The following is a 15,714-nucleotide window of genomic DNA, read 5'->3' on the forward strand; positions in this document are numbered from 1 at the left end:
TAGTGACAGAATGTAATTATCCCCCATATAATCACACCACTGAGAAAGATAGTCTTTGCATATCCTGCCCCTTGTTTTATCCCTTGGTGCAGTCCAAAGAAAGGAACGAGAGCCAGCACTCAATTGCTGGCTGTCTACTGCACTACTCTCTCACGCTCTCAGCCCCTCCCTATTTAAATCTAGCCAGCTCTTTGACCAGGAGAGGGTTCAGGTGTGCATAGGAGTCTGTGAGAGCAACACTATTTCCCAGCTGCAGGGGGGCCCATTCAGTGGCCGAAGCTCAGTAAAAGCAAAACATGCTATTAATCAAACAATTAAGTAAATAACAAAATACACATGCACTCAATCAAACCAATAATCCCATAATATATCAAGTAAAATGGAATAAATAATAATACAAATAATAAGGTTAATACCAAAAACTCAAACAATTAGTCAATGAGTTATCGGCCACCCCCCGTGACATATGCCACATGTTACTTTCAAGTGCCCAGATATTCTCAAATTGAGGTTTGAACTTTTGACCAAAGGACTGAACAGTTTTCCAAACCCAAAGCTGATTTCTGACTTCTAATAGGATCGTTTTTACTTGCTTGGCATGCTTGTGCCTCTGACATTAATACCATATTTAGGCTGTCCAAGGTACATTCTTTTTAATCAATTGTTGTATATGTGCATATGCTGTAATAATGGCAATGGTTTTTGGAAGTAAAATACACCGAACGGATTAATCTGTTTTATAATTATGCTAAATGTTCAGAGAGTATGTTTGGATAATTCACTGCACTTTTTTAAGGCTACAATGTATTAAATATCTTGTACACACATGCTTTCTAGCAGTATAGCAGTTTCCATTCATTTTAAGCAATAGGATTGTCTAATAAACAATGCAAACTGTGCTTTCAATATATTTAGTTTGTAGCTCCCTCCAGTAGTCAACACGAAGCACGAGGTCTTGGTTAAAAAACGGGGTTTTATTTCAACAACATATCATGTCAACCCGTGAGAACTGGGTTGAAAGAGAGAAAAAAAAATAAAAGGAAATTATAAATACAATGCATGTATGTATGTCTTGAATACAGTTTGTGCCGTTATAGTTACACACTAGTTAACACAAGCTATGCACATGAAATATATCACAGACAACTGGATACAAAAGAAACATACCTCGTAGGCTGCTTCCTACTTAGGAGGGGCTAAATCTCAAAAGCCTTCTTCCTTGTCTTCTTTACTCGGATAATATACATTTAGATATCTTTATATTCTTAATATTTACTTAGCTCGGAGAGCTCTTGCGATGCTATGTTTTAGCTCTACACTTTAGATGTTGTGCCCCCTTTAATTACGTGCGGAACACAAGGATGGCGCTAATTAGTTCCACCTCTACGATATCCTATTAATTTTAGGTAGGAACCAAAAAAATAGTCACAAACTTAACTAAAGCTGAGAGGCAGTTACACTCCCACCAAATCACAAGTGATTTCTCAGAACATCTTGGAGACACACATACTGCATATAAACTGCACATAATATTAATTTCAAAGTACTAACTATTTACTTATTATCTTAACTTAAGAACTAGTTGAAAGAGTGACTGGAGGATGCTGGAGTCTTCAGTCTGCTTCCAACAATGTAACTGTCTTATGGATGGGCCTCTCCAAATGAACAGGTTTAGAGATGCGCTTTCCTCTTCCATCCAGAGTTGAATCGCCGATAAGCAACTTGAGCCTTCTCACTCTTCCGTCCTTTCCTGGGTACACTTCAATAACCTTTGCTAACTTCCACTGGTTTCGTGGTGTAGCATCATCTTGCAAAATGACAATATCATTGACCTTAGCGTTTCTGCGGTCTTTGGTCCACTTCTGTCTCTGTTGGAGATTGAGGAGGTATTCCTTTTTCCACCGTGTCCAAAAGTTGTTGGCTAAGAGTTGAACTCTGCGCCATCTTTTACGGAGGTACAGATCTTCCCTGACGAACTTTCCAGGAGGTGGAGAGATGATCGTGGATTTCATGGTCAGGATGTGATTTGGTGTCAAGGGCTCTGGACAGGATGGATCGTTCAGATGATCAGTGGTCAGAGGTCTGCTATTTACAACCGCCATAACTTCATATAGGAACGTTCGTAGTGAGGAGCAGTCAAGTTGTCTGGCTGACTGTTCTAGAATGGACGTCAAGACACTTCTGATAGTGCGAATTTGTCTTTCCCAGACGCCACCCATATGACTTGAAGCTGGGGTGTTCATGATGAACTCACATCTCAGTTCTTTGAGTTCCTCTTGATCCATCTCCTTTAATGCTTGAATGAACTCACGCCTGGCACCAACAAAGTTTGTCCCTTGATCACACCTTATTTGCCGTACTGTTCCACGAATAGCGATGCATGAACGCAGAGCGTTAATGAAGGCATCTGTGGTCAAGTCGTCGAGCATTTCAATATGCACTGCTCTGGAACACATGCAGGTAAGTAAGAGTCCATAACGCTTTAACTCTTTTCTTCCTTCCTTGATGTGGAATGGCCCGAAGCAGTCCATCCCGCAGTAAGTAAATGGAGGGGTTGTTTCCATTCGATCTTCCGGGAGATTTGCCATCCTTTGTTGTTCTGTGCATCTTCTGAACTTCCTGCACGTTGTGCATTTGTAAATATGGGATGACACTGCCCTGCTGCATCCCAGGATCCATATACCATTGGATCGGATCTCATTTATGGTCATTCCCCGTCCCTGATGGTGCACTCTCTCGTGATAGTGCTTGACGAGTAATGCCGACACGTGACTGTCTCTAGGGAGAACAGCTGGATGCTTCACATGTGGATGAAGAGCAGCATGAGTTAAGCGGCCTCCGACTCTGAGGATACCTTGGTCATCCAGGAATGGACCCAACTTGTGTAACTTGTTGGCCTTGTCTTTGATTTGTGAGTTCTTATGACACTGGATGCCCTGTATTTCTTGAGAGAGGGTTGCTTGTTGGACCATCTTGATTATGCTGAGCTCTGCATCTCTCCTTTCCTCTAAACTGGTGCTTTCCCAGGACCTTGGCCTGAGGCCTTTCGCTTCCCTTGCACGCCGCTTTAGTCTGGCTATAGCTTTCACCATTCTTGACCAGTCAGAGAACTTTCGTAGACAATCTAACAGTGACCTTATTTCCTTTGCCAGGGTGTCATGAGCCTGGGCCTTCTTGATCTCTGGATCACTACTTGCAATCTCTCCCACCTTGACTACTTCGCTGGTCAGCTCTTTCTGCCAAAGAAAGCTTGGACCCGTGAACCAGTTGGAAGCTACAAGTTGTTTTGCTGCAAGACCTCTTGAGGCATGATCTGCTGGATTCTCTTCGGAAGCCACATACCTCCATTGCGCAGACTCCGTACTTTGCTTGATGCGTTCCACACGGTTTGCCACGAACACATGAAATCTCCTGGCCTCGTTACTGATGTATCCGAGGACAACCTTTGAATCGGTCCAGAAGAATTCTTGTAGGCAATCTATCTCCAGTTCCCTTTTGAGCATGTCACTGGTGCGGACGGCTACGACTGCTGCTGACAGCTCAAGTCTTGGTATGGTGGTAACCTTAGCAGGGGCTACTCTTGACTTCCCCATTACCAAAGAGCAGTGGACTTCACCTGATGCACTGACTGCTCTGAGGTACGAACACTCGCCATAACCTGACACGCTGGCATCAGAGAAATGATGGAGCTCGTAGCTCTGAACCTTAAAGTTTAATGGAATGTAGCATCTCTGAATCTTTACACCAGCCAGGTTTTGCAGGTCTTGGAGCCAAAACTCCCACAGGGGTCGAAGATCATCAGGTAAGATGTCATCCCAACTGAGCTTGTTATGACACATCTGCTGCAGAATCTGTTTTCCCACCAGGATGAACGGTGCCACAAATCCGAGTGGATCGTATACTGAAGCGACAGTGGATAAAACTCCTCTTCGGGTAAGTGGATTTTCTTTCACAATCACTCTGAACTGGAACTCGTCAGAAGCCACGCACCACTGTATGCCAAGTGCTCTTTCCACGTGTAGCTCTCCCAGGGCCATGTCCAGGTCTTGGGCGGCTTTTGCACATTCTTCTTTGGGGATTGAGGCTAGGACTTTCTTGCTGTTGGAAATGAACTTGTGCAGCCTGAGTTTGCCTTTGTTGCAGAGCTCTCTTGCCTCCTTCACTAACTGAATAGCTTGGCTTTCAGACGCTAAGCTTGACAAGCCGTCATCAACGTAAAAGTTCTTCTGAATGAACTTGATGGTGGCTTCACTGAAGTGTCCGTGTCCTTCGGCTGCGAGGTGCTTGAGTCCATAGTTAGCGCAGCCAGGTGATGAAGCAGCGCCAAACAAGTGGACCTTCATCCGGTAGATGGATGGTTTGGCTTCAAGATTTCCATTCTCCCACCACAGGAATCTTAGGTAATCTTGGTCTTCTGCTTTAACGTGGAACTGGTGGAACATGCGTTCAATGTCACACATGATTGCCACTGGACCTTTCCGGAAACGACACAGAACTCTCACCAAGGTGTTTGTCAGCTCTGGACCGGTCAGGAGATGGTCGTTTAAGGATGTCTCTTGAAATCTCGCCGAACAATCGAAGACAACACGTATCTTCCCAGGCTTTTGGGGATGATACACCCCATGGTGTGGGATGTACCATGCTGGAGCTTTATTGAGGTCTTCTTCTGGGACCCTTTCTGCATCTCCACGTGTTATGATCTCATCCATGAAGGTCTTGTAGTCTTTGTAGTACTGTTTGTTTCTTTTCAGCTTCCGTTCTAGGCATCTGAGACGGTGGATGGCGCACACCATGTTATCTGGTAAGTTGGGTCTTTCATTCTTGAATGGCAGTGGCATCTCATAATGACCATTGTCCTTGAGCCTGATGCCTCTTTCCATCTTTGACAGGAATCGGAGATCCTCTTGAGAGATGTGACTGTCCTCCAAAGACCTTTCGACAAAGTCCGATTCCAGCACCTTGATGACATCTGCAGGTGAGACTACCTCTTTGACTTGAGTTCTACAGACATAGTGAACTTCGCTTGTGAGGTTTGAAGAGGACTGAAGACCAGGCATCACTTGCCTCACGATGACCTGGTGACTTATTCCAATTTCATCTCCATAGTCAAGACATGGGTTGCCATAGCCAACTACGCTCCAGCCCAGGTCTGTTCTCTGAGCAAAGGGCTGATTTTCTTTACCAGGCACCACTTGCCTTGGGACAAGAGCTTGAGGACAGTTGTAGCCGATTAGCAGGCCCACGTCGCAGCTTTGTTGAGGAGCAATCTCGTCTGCGACGTGTTCCAGATGAGGCCATGCCTTTGCAGTCTCTGGTGTGGGAATATGATCTCTGTTTGCAGGGATGAATTCTCTTGAGTAGGTCACTGGCAGAGGAATTATCTTGTCTGAGTAGAATCCTCTCACTTGTAGTCCAGTCAGTTTCCGACAGGACACAACTGTGTTTCTTGAAGCCATTGTGGAGAGCTTTAGCTGAACTGGTTCCTTCTTTGTGTGAAGAGTCTTTGCCGTTTCTTCCAGGATGAATGTCGTGTCGCTCTGTGTATCGAGGAGTGCATACACAAGAACTTCACGATCTGGCTCACTTGTGACTGACAACCACAATGGAATGACTGTGGATGTATGAGTGTCTTTAACATTCTGTAAAACTCTGTTGGATGTTGACTCACGTGATGATCTTGCTGCCCTATCTTGTGGCCGCTCTATTTTCCTTTCCCTTGACTTGCCACTGTTCCCTGCTCCACTAAGCCGTGTTGACATCCTTTCTTCTTTGGTGCGATTATCATGGAGGCAAGCTGGATGTCTTTTTTCACACATATCGCAGATCTCTCTGTTTTCACAGTCCTTCGAGCGATGGCCAAACTTCAGACAGCCGAAACACAATTTCTTCTCTTGAACAAACTTGACTCGCTCTGAAATAGTCTCATCCATAAATTTGCGACACTTGTGTAGACTGTGACCTGCCTTCTCACAGAAGACACAGCTTGTGGTAACAGCTTTCTCGTCTGAGTTGGTTGCCAATACCTTTGCTCCATGACCTCTTGTCTTTGAAACCTTGATCTTCTCATTTTCACTTGGTTTTAGAGCGTGGAGGGACGTTATTGGGTTACAGGCGATTTTGGCTTCACGTGTGAGAAACTTGACGAACTGGCTAAAGCTTGGGAACGTGTGACTTTGTTCTTCCACTTCTATCACCTTCCTATTCCATCTTGAGGTCAGCCAGTCTGGAAGTTTAGAGAGTATTTTCTGATTTTCGTTGCAGTCGTTGAGTACTTCAAGACCTCTGATCTGAGACATGGCCGCCTCACAGCTGCGAAGGAAGTCAGCGAGTTCTTGAAGTTCCACACTCCCCTTAGAGTTTATTTTGGGCCACGTATCAAGCTTATCTCTGAAGGCCTTGGCGATAAGGAATGGATTGCCGTATCTCTCTTCTAGGATGGTCCACGCTGCACAATAAGCTGACTCTGTGCCTAGCAAGAAGTAGCTTTCAATGGCCTTTTTGGCTGGTCCACCCACATACTTTCGCAGATAGTATATTTTCTCTTCAGCTGGTATGTTTTTCCTGTCAATAAGTGTCTGAAAGGAGACTTTCCAGTCATTAAATCTGAGTGGGTCGCCGTTGAACGTTGTTGGTTCAGGTACGGGAAGACGACTCGCACTGATGGACTCTGCGAATGCTCTAACAAGAGCTGCAGTATTGTCTTCTTGTTTTGGTTGTGTCAGAGAGTGAGGTGGGGAGCGATGCTGCAATAGGCTACTTTCATGCTTGACTTCCTCATTCTCCTTCGGAGGGACACATTGATGGAGCAGCCCAAATATTTCTTCATCTGAGCATTCACTTTGTTCATATACTTGCTGTCTCGCCTTAGCAGCCTCTAGCTTCTTGATTGTCTCCAATCTTTCTAGTTCTCTGCGCTTGGCTTCCAGCACCCTTTGTCTTTCTGCATTTTCTGCCTCTTGATTAGCTCGTAAATTGGCTGCTTCAGTTTCGAGTCTTTCAAGTTCTTTGATATGACGTTCTTGCTCTAGCAGTACTTTTAAAGTGGCTTCATTGGCAGCAACTTCAGCAGCAGCATCTCGTCTTGCAGAAGACTGGCTTGAACGGGATGTTATTCTTGAGTTAGTTTGAGAATGAGCAGACGACTTGGTGCGGTGAGAGTTGACGCTTACTTTGTCTGAGGCTGCAGCTTCAATTACAGACTCTATTGATTTCACTCTTTGTTCTTCACCCCCTCTTGTGTCTAGAAGAGCCTTTGCAGTCTGGATGATTGTTCTTGTTACTGCTTCGCAGGTGTCTGCTCTGCGACGTGTGTCTTGGTCGGGAATGTCAATGTGCCTTAAATCTTCATAAACAACGTTCAGATTATCTGAGGCATTGCTTATCTTAGTGATGTGGTCACGCAGCAGGTTGTTTGAGCATTGTCCACTCAGCGCTTGTTTGGCATCCTTAGCGATAGCTTTCCACTTCTCGTAGCTCACACTGAAACGGTGTGCAAATCTTCTTACTTGCTGATCGTGCAGTTCTTGGCCCTTTTCCGTAAACCTGCGGACCCTTTGGCTTCTATGTGGCTCTTGTGAGGAAGTGTGGTTATCTCCTGTGCCTTCAGCAGCTTGTGGTTGCATGTCTGCGCAGTGCTGCTGCGCGTCTTCACCTGCACCCTCTTTGTCACTCTCAAAGAAAAGCTCAAACTCTGACATTTTGCTTTAGTTTGGTTTAAATCTAAACTTGTTTTTTAGTTGAGTAAATTACCTTGTTCACAATAATCTAAGTTATGTTTAACTTAGCTTAAGCTCAATTGAGTAGTTGTTTTTAATCTCTGATATGTGAATAGTCAGCCTTTAATTACTTGCAGCTACTGACACTACTTTGGAGAAAAATTACTCTCTGCAGCTAAATTAACTTGCTTTTTCCAAAATAGAAACTGTACTAACTGTACTCAAAGACTAGTAACACTCACTTTGTGATCTATGGAGCTATGGTCTTCTTGCCTGATAACTTGTTATAGTTATATATGGCCTTATTTAAATCTTAAATTACCACAAATGAAATTAAACAAACCAAAAATATTAACTCTTAGTTAAACTTGTACATATACCACATTAAGTAATAACCATTCACTTTTAAGTCTAAATATGACCAATTCTGCCTTACTCTCGGTACTAATAGTTCTTAATATTTACATCCTACTCATCAGTAGACACAATATCAACACAGTAGCAATATCAATCCACTTCAATTTGAGAAAAGGTAAGTAAACAAAACATTAACTAATGGGAAATGCAAAGAAATGTCTCATTCTCTTGCCCAGAACGCTTAATGTCTCTGAATTACAGCTTAATTTGCGTTATGAAACCTGATTCTTCCGTGGGCGCTGCCTCTTCTCGCGCTGTCATGTGCGGATGTCTCGGCCCGACCACGACTCGCGCTCTCCGATGCCGTCTTCCTCGCCTCCTCATGCGGAGCAGACGAGCTCTCACTGTAGCTCCCTCCAGTAGTCAACACGAAGCACGAGGTCTTGGTTAAAAAACGGGGTTTTATTTCAACAACATATCATGTCAACCCGTGAGAACTGGGTTGAAAGAGAGAAAAAAAATAAAAGGAAATTATAAATACAATGCATGTATGTATGTCTTGAATACAGTTTGTGCCGTTATAGTTACACACTAGTTAACACAAGCTATGCACATGAAATATATCACAGACAACTGGATACAAAAGAAACATACCTCGTAGGCTGCTTCCTACTTAGGAGGGGCTAAATCTCAAAAGCCTTCTTCCTTGTCTTCTTTACTCGGATAATATACATTTAGATATCTTTATATTCTTAATATTTACTTAGCTCGGAGAGCTCTTGCGATGCTATGTTTTAGCTCTACACTTTAGATGTTGTGCCCCCTTTAATTACGTGCGGAACACAAGGATGGCGCTAATTAGTTCCGCCTCTACGATATCCTATTAATTTTAGGTAGGAACCAAAAAAATAGTCACAAACTTAACTAAAGCTGAGAGGCAGTTACAAGTTAATCTCCCAACACATAATAATGTATCCACTTTTATGTTAGCAACTCACTGGCAATTCTTTATAAAGTAGTTTTTTGAACATTAAACGGCATTGTCTCCTGTTGTGGCGATTGTGATTTGTTGCTGTGTGGACTAGATGGTAAGGTGGGGAAAGGTGTTCATGGAGGGGTATTTTTGTATTCGTAGAATACAAATTGAAATACATTTTTCTGATACAATTTATATCAGAAAATAATCCTTGTTTTTCTATGCTACCTCATATTGTTTAAAACGATGTTTATTAAGGTTGTACTTTTGTCATGTTTTTTCCCACATATATACAAATATTTTAAGAATATGAGAAATATGGGATTCAGACAGATGTAAAATATAAATGACCAACGGAATCACGGAATACAGGCATGTATTTTTATATGCTGCCCCACAGGTTTTAAAGACAAGAAAGGCCAGGAATATAGTTTGATAGGCTGGTTCCAATAAAGCTCTAGGATTTCATATTTCCACACCCAGTGTGCGTGTCTTTACTATACACAGAACCGGCTTTAAGAAAATAAACAAACAAATGAAAAAATGAAATAGCAACAAAACAAAATGTATCATCATAAACTCGTTTGCTGCTTTCCCTTTACACTTGTAGCAGACAGTCTGTTGTTACAAGGACCATTGCTTAGATTTTCTTCTCGAATCATGACTCAGTGTCCCCTTAGCCATCTTAAGTAATGCAATAGTTCTCTTGTTCCCCTGCAGCTTGGCAACTGATGCTGTTCTGGAGTTTGTTTGCTAAGGACCTCTGGTATCTATGGAGCAATGGGGACGCCTGCAGTTCAAGCTATTTTCTCCGTAGTTGTGCTGTTGCTCTCTGCAGCTGCACTGTCATTTACCTGTGGTTTTTCCCCTCCCCCTCCCCCACAATGACTCACCACGGTTCTGCCCCCAGCTGCACCGCCTCATCTGTTTTCGAGTATTGGCAGACAGTGATATGATTAAATGTATCTGTCTTCCAAACGCAACCTTGCTGGTCTACTCAAATAGGTAATTGTGGCACAGACCCTATCCAAGTCTGAGACAGACTTGTAGCCGGTGTCTGCCTGTCTTGGCTACCACAGTCTGCAGGCTTCTTTGGTCTCACGACTGGCGTGCATCTGTGATCTCCCCCAGGTTACAGCTCGGCTTTAACAATTGGTTCAGTTACATCCCATATCTGTTAGCGTGGGTGATATAAGATATAGCTTACAAACAAACATCTTACTGTGCTGGAATCTGTTGAGATTGTATTTTTAATTTAGTGTTTTTAATTTTTTTTCTACTGTAAAATAATTTAAATAATGGGCCATCATAATTAAAACAAACCTCCATATGGACAATGTTTTGGATTATGGAAAATAATTGTATATATTTAAAATGCTTGAAGTCCCCCATTGGGATTGACCATGCTGTCTGACAGATTGCATTCAAAATAATCCATAAAGAAATAATATTATGGTAGGAACTGTACTTTATAATTATTGAAAGTGTTTTAATTTAAAGGTTTATTAGTTTTCTTTCATTGGAAAACCGGTATCCTTTTATTTTTAAGTTGCAGATCATTTTAAAATGACTAGTGGGTAATACTAAACTAAACCATTATCACTAAAATCTATTTTACAGAACCCCCTAAACTACAAATAACAACAGGGAACAGGACTGGATGCAATTTGCATGTACCCTCAGCCGTCCTGCAGGCTCCATTTTTCAGCCATGTGGGACTGATTCAGAAACCACAATCGAGCTCTCAATCTGAGGACCAGGAGAAATGAATCACTTTAAGCAATGCCGCAAACCAACACAATGGGGGAAGCGCTCCAATCATGGTGTGCGCTAGACTGAGGTTACAGAGGTAGAGTTTCACCCCGGTTGCGGGTCAATGAAAGGTTTCAAAGGGCTCACATTCTGGCTGGAATATTGTGCCTTTTTTCTGGTCTTACATATACAGATTAGAGGATAAGTCACATGCATGCAAGGATTCAAGAATGTCACAGCATAAACAATGAAACCTATAGGATTCACAGATAGCAGTCTGGCAGGGTATATACAAACAGGGTACTTTTCCGATCTGTAAACCATAGTCAAGCCCGCAGGGTTATCTTTCCAGTGAGTCAGTCTGGAAGGTATGGAATTTGCATGTAAATCTTTTTTACGGGGCATGTCTCAAATTAAAACGACTTTATCCAGTTCAGCTTCAAATATGTATTCCGCCTGTGTTGTGTATGTAAAAATGAGCCGAGGTTTACACACCTTTCAAAACAGAGCTGCACATGCATGTACCCTTCTGACATACAAAGGGATCTGATGGGAGTTTGGCCTAGACCAAATAAAACTGCCCGCCAGTTGCAAATGACTTGATTGTGGGTTTGCATTTAGGCAGCAGGAAGAATCCTCTGTGAAATTGAAAACCACCATCAAGTATGGCAATTGTAATCTGCTCCAGTAGGACATCAGGACAGCCTCCTATGGATTCATCGACTTCTACGCACAAAACTGTTTTGTGGAGGCAAGTGAGGGGTGAGTAAAACTAATAGGTGTGTCATTGTAGTTAGAAAAAAAGAGTCCAATAAAGAAGGAGTTTTGTTCTGTTATTTTATTATTATTATTAATTTATTAGCAGACACCCCTGTCCAGGGTGATTTACAAAACATAAGAGCATTAAAAAAGTATTTAGTTCTTCTAGAATGGCTTCACACCTGGAGGCACTTGGCCACAAGGTGAGTGTTTTGGTGACATTAAACAATGTTATTACCATTATTGTTTAAGATCCCAGACATCTTTACAACTAATATAAACAAATTAAGATAAATAGAATAATTTAATCATAGATATTCCAAGGAAATATAGGAACCAAGTCTGATATCTTTCTAAAACACACAAGCCTTTCCAATATGATCTGTGTGTCTGAGGTAGAGCTGCGGTGAAGCAAAATCTTTACTTTTACTTAGTTATAATGTCCATACCACTTTTTTTCTCTATATCACACTACAATATTTAAATAAAGAAAAACAAGCCAACAAGTTTTTCCTGGCCCTCTCTTTCTCATCCTAGTTTGACTAATATTTCCATTACAGTTAAAAACACATCACATATCAGTGTGGAAGTTTCTTATGAGTATTTTATTCTTTCTCACAGTAGTGTACCATGTTGTGGTTCAATACGGCCTTTTAACAACACACATAAATTAATGATTCATATTTTTCCAATAATTTTTGCAAATCCCCCTCTACATTATAAGTACTGAAAAGGAAAATTCAGGCAAGGAAAACTGCAGCTAGTGCAATGAATGGACAGTATATCAGTTTTATGTTGTTAAGGCTCCATGCATAATTTATAGTTTACGACATAATCTGTCATTTATGAAGGAAAAAATATAAAAGAATGTAACTTTTTTCATTATTCTACAGTCCCAGAAGATTGTTAATGACAAGATGGAACTAATTATGCACAGATGGTTTATGCAACAGTAATTGGGTTTATTATAAAAAAAATGTGTTTTTTTTTTTTGCATTCTGGAGAATTAGGCATGGGATGATATTTGTTTGTATTGCAGCTATTTTTTAACATACTAATTCCTCTGTCAACCAAACCAAACAACAAAATGTATGAACAGAGTTTATAATCCTACAATTTATATGTGAAAAATTAAACAGTAGCAGACACAATTACAGAAACATCAGAAAGTATTTTACCAAAGCATGTTAATCACTTTGAGAAGGGGAAAGGTGCAGGATATGTAATCATAATAATATTAGTGTATTGCAGAAAAAACAAACATATTCATTAATAATGTTTACTTAATGGAGTTCATAAACTGAGGTTCAGGAGGAAGACAATCCCCAATCTCAGGCCTGACTTCTGCCCTCCCAAGCATAAGTATCCGGCAACACACACACTTTCCCATAATTCATCTCTTTGCATCCCTCCTCCACCCCACACACCAGCTTTGCAGCAGCTCCTTGCCTCATACCATCTAGCGGGGGAGTTCTGATGGCCTCACCTCATGGCCAAGTCATTGTTACCTTAAGTTAAGCGAGTTTAGGCCAAAATAAACTCTATGTACTTTCTACTACATACGTCTATTGGGGTTTTCTGAACTTGTGAAAGTACTGGTAGTGCCCAAAGGTGCCACACAGTCCAGATCACAGCTGCACTATTTATATTGATTACCATTGCCATTCTTTATTTCAATAAAATTGAGCAATGCAGAATACTGTGATTCTGTTTTGGTAAAAAACTAGATTTGGATTAAACCTTTCAACACAGGGTAATTAATTTAGAGACTAAACCTTTTTTATTTGTATAGATATGTTAAATGTGTATCCTTTTTTGTTTGTTTTAATTTAATTTTGTTTTTTAATTGTTTGTTTTATGATTTTTTCTCCCCAAATCCAAATAAAGCCTCAAAACACTTATTTATTGTGTTATGTTATGCATTTTTTCTCTCAACATTTCATGTAAGGTTTTGAAAAAATACCCCATTTATTTCATTCAGACTACTAGAACTCTGACATAAACATCATTATCCATGTATTTCCTAGAAAACATGTTGTTCTGTAAATCATTTTTCTCAGTTAGGCACTCCAATGCCACATTGTACATTACAATGCAGGTTCCATGTAAACCAGATTGAGCTACATAAAACTACATATTTATGTGATGTTTTGCTACAAACTCAGTTCATACAAAAGTGTTAATTGTTTAGCACCATTGACTTGTATTTGGAACAGGTAGAATACCCCTGATATGAAAAATGAGCGGGACTTCGGTTCCTCTGACTAGCTCAAAAAGTAGATATGCAGTCCTCTGTAGAGAGTTGTTGTTGATTTAAAGTGAATGGATTTTAACTGCACTGTATAAAAGAAATAAGGAACTTCAAATACAGCAGTTGATGCCTTGGCTAGTGTAGAAGTTTAATGTTTTCGTTTTAGGCTAACCAGTTCCTCTTGTTTAATTTTACAGAATTACTGACATACACTCACCTAAAGGATTATTAGGAAGACCATACTAATACTGTGTTTGACCCCCTTTCGCCTTCAGAACTGCCTTAATTCTATGTGGCATTGATTCAACAAGGTGCTGAAAGCATTCTTTAGAAATGTTGGCCCATATTGATAGGATAGCATCTTGCAGTTGATGGAGATTTGTGGGATGCACATCCAGGGCACGAAGCTCCCGTTCCACCACATCCCAAAGATTTATTGGGTTGAGATCTGGTGACTGTGGGGGCCAGTTTAGTACAGTGAACTCATTGTCATGTTCAAGAAACCAATTTGAAATGATTCGACCTTTGTGACATGGTGCATTATCCTGCTGGAAGTAGCCATCAGAGGATGGGTACATGGTGGTCATAAAGGGATGGACATGGTCAGAAACAATGCTCAGGTAGGCCGTGGCATTTAAACGATGCCCAATTGGCACTAAGGGGCCTAAAGTGTGCCAAGAAAACATCCCCCACACCATTACACCACCACCACCAGCCTGCACAGTGGTAACAAGGCATGATGGATCCATGTTCTCATTCTGTTTACGCCAAATTCTGACTCTACCATCTGAATGTCTCAACAGAAATCGAGACTCATCAGACCAGGCAACATTTTTCCAGTCTTCAACTGTCCAATTTTGGTGAGCTGGTTATTTCAGTCAAAGTTGTTCTTCTTCTGTCAGCTTGAATCAGTCGGCCCATTCTCCTCTGACCTCTAGCATCAACAGGGCATTTTCGCCCACAGGACTGCCGCATACTGGATGTTTTTCCCTTTTCACACCATTCTTTGTAAACCCTAGAAATGGTTGTGCGTGAAAATCCCAGTAACTGAGCAGATTGTGAAATACTCAGACCGGCCCGTCTGGCACCAACAACTATGCCACGCTCAAAATTGCTTAAATCACCTTTCTTTCCCATTCAGACATTCAGTTTGGAGTTCAGGAGATTGTCTTGACCAGGACCACACCCCTAAATGCATTGAAGCAACTGCCATGTGATTGGTTAGTTAGATAATTGCATTAATGAGAAATTGAACAGGTGTTCCTAATAATCCTTTAGGTGAGTGTATATTGACTCACTCAAAATATCTATTGAGCCCAGAGCATCCAAGTAACAATACCTTCAAGATAATACATGACCTTTTAATCTCCATGAACTTGAGTATATTATGAAATAAAATAATTCAATATGTGATCTTGTGATTAACTAAAACCTTGAGAACTGGGTATTCTATATATATATATATATATATACAGTGGCTCTCAAAAGTATTCACCCCAATTTGACTTTTCCACATTTCATTGTTTTACAACAAGAAATCAGAATGGATTTATACATTCAATTTTCAGTTTTTTATTTGTAATTCATTTAGAACACTTTGCAGATTACATTTTTCACTTTGATATTATGAACATTTTCTGTTGATCAGTGGTAAAAATTCCTGATTAAATCCATTATGATTTCATGTCAAAAGTCCAAGGGAGGTGAATACTTCTGTTTTATTCAAGAAGCAAAGCATACAAATACATTGGGGTTCAGCAATAAGAAAGTCATTCGCGTTTTTGTTTTTTTTCCTAATTCTCACTTATTTTCTACTTATTTTAAACATGACCACGTTTTAGTTTCCTGTTAAGACATCCAAACCTCACTTTGCACTTTGATGGTTTTTCATTATGTAAATGGCA

The 15,714-nt window shown here is 40.9% G+C and overlaps 1 protein-coding gene across 2 annotated transcripts; it reads right to left on the bottom strand.

Moving 5' to 3' along the window:
• Window positions 1-955: 955 nt before the first annotated feature.
• On the bottom strand, window positions 956-8,982 carry LOC136766409 (uncharacterized). 2 transcript variants are annotated; one of them, XM_066719849.1, is made up of 2 exons: window positions 8,727-8,982; window positions 956-8,514 (listed from the first exon to the last, which is right to left on the bottom strand). In XM_066719849.1, exon 2 carries the CDS (start codon window positions 7,695-7,697, stop codon window positions 1,614-1,616), a length of 6,084 nt encoding a protein of 2,027 aa, XP_066575946.1. In that variant the 5' UTR covers window positions 7,698-8,514; window positions 8,727-8,982; the 3' UTR covers window positions 956-1,613. The 2 variants fall into 2 exon arrangements, with proteins under 2 accessions (XP_066575946.1, XP_066575945.1); XM_066719848.1 differs by having other exon boundaries at window positions 956-8,569.
• Between the last annotated feature and the right edge of the window lie 6,732 nt (window positions 8,983-15,714).

This window comes from Amia ocellicauda, chromosome 13, assembly GCF_036373705.1.
Source record: "Amia ocellicauda isolate fAmiCal2 chromosome 13, fAmiCal2.hap1, whole genome shotgun sequence".
In the NCBI taxonomy this organism is placed as follows: Eukaryota; Metazoa; Chordata; class Actinopteri; order Amiiformes; family Amiidae; genus Amia; species Amia ocellicauda.

Coding starts and splice junctions, on each gene's coding strand:
- LOC136766409 (XM_066719849.1), bottom strand. CDS start 7,697: ATGTCAGAGTTTGAGCTTTTCTTTGAGAGTGACAAAGAGGGTGCAGGT.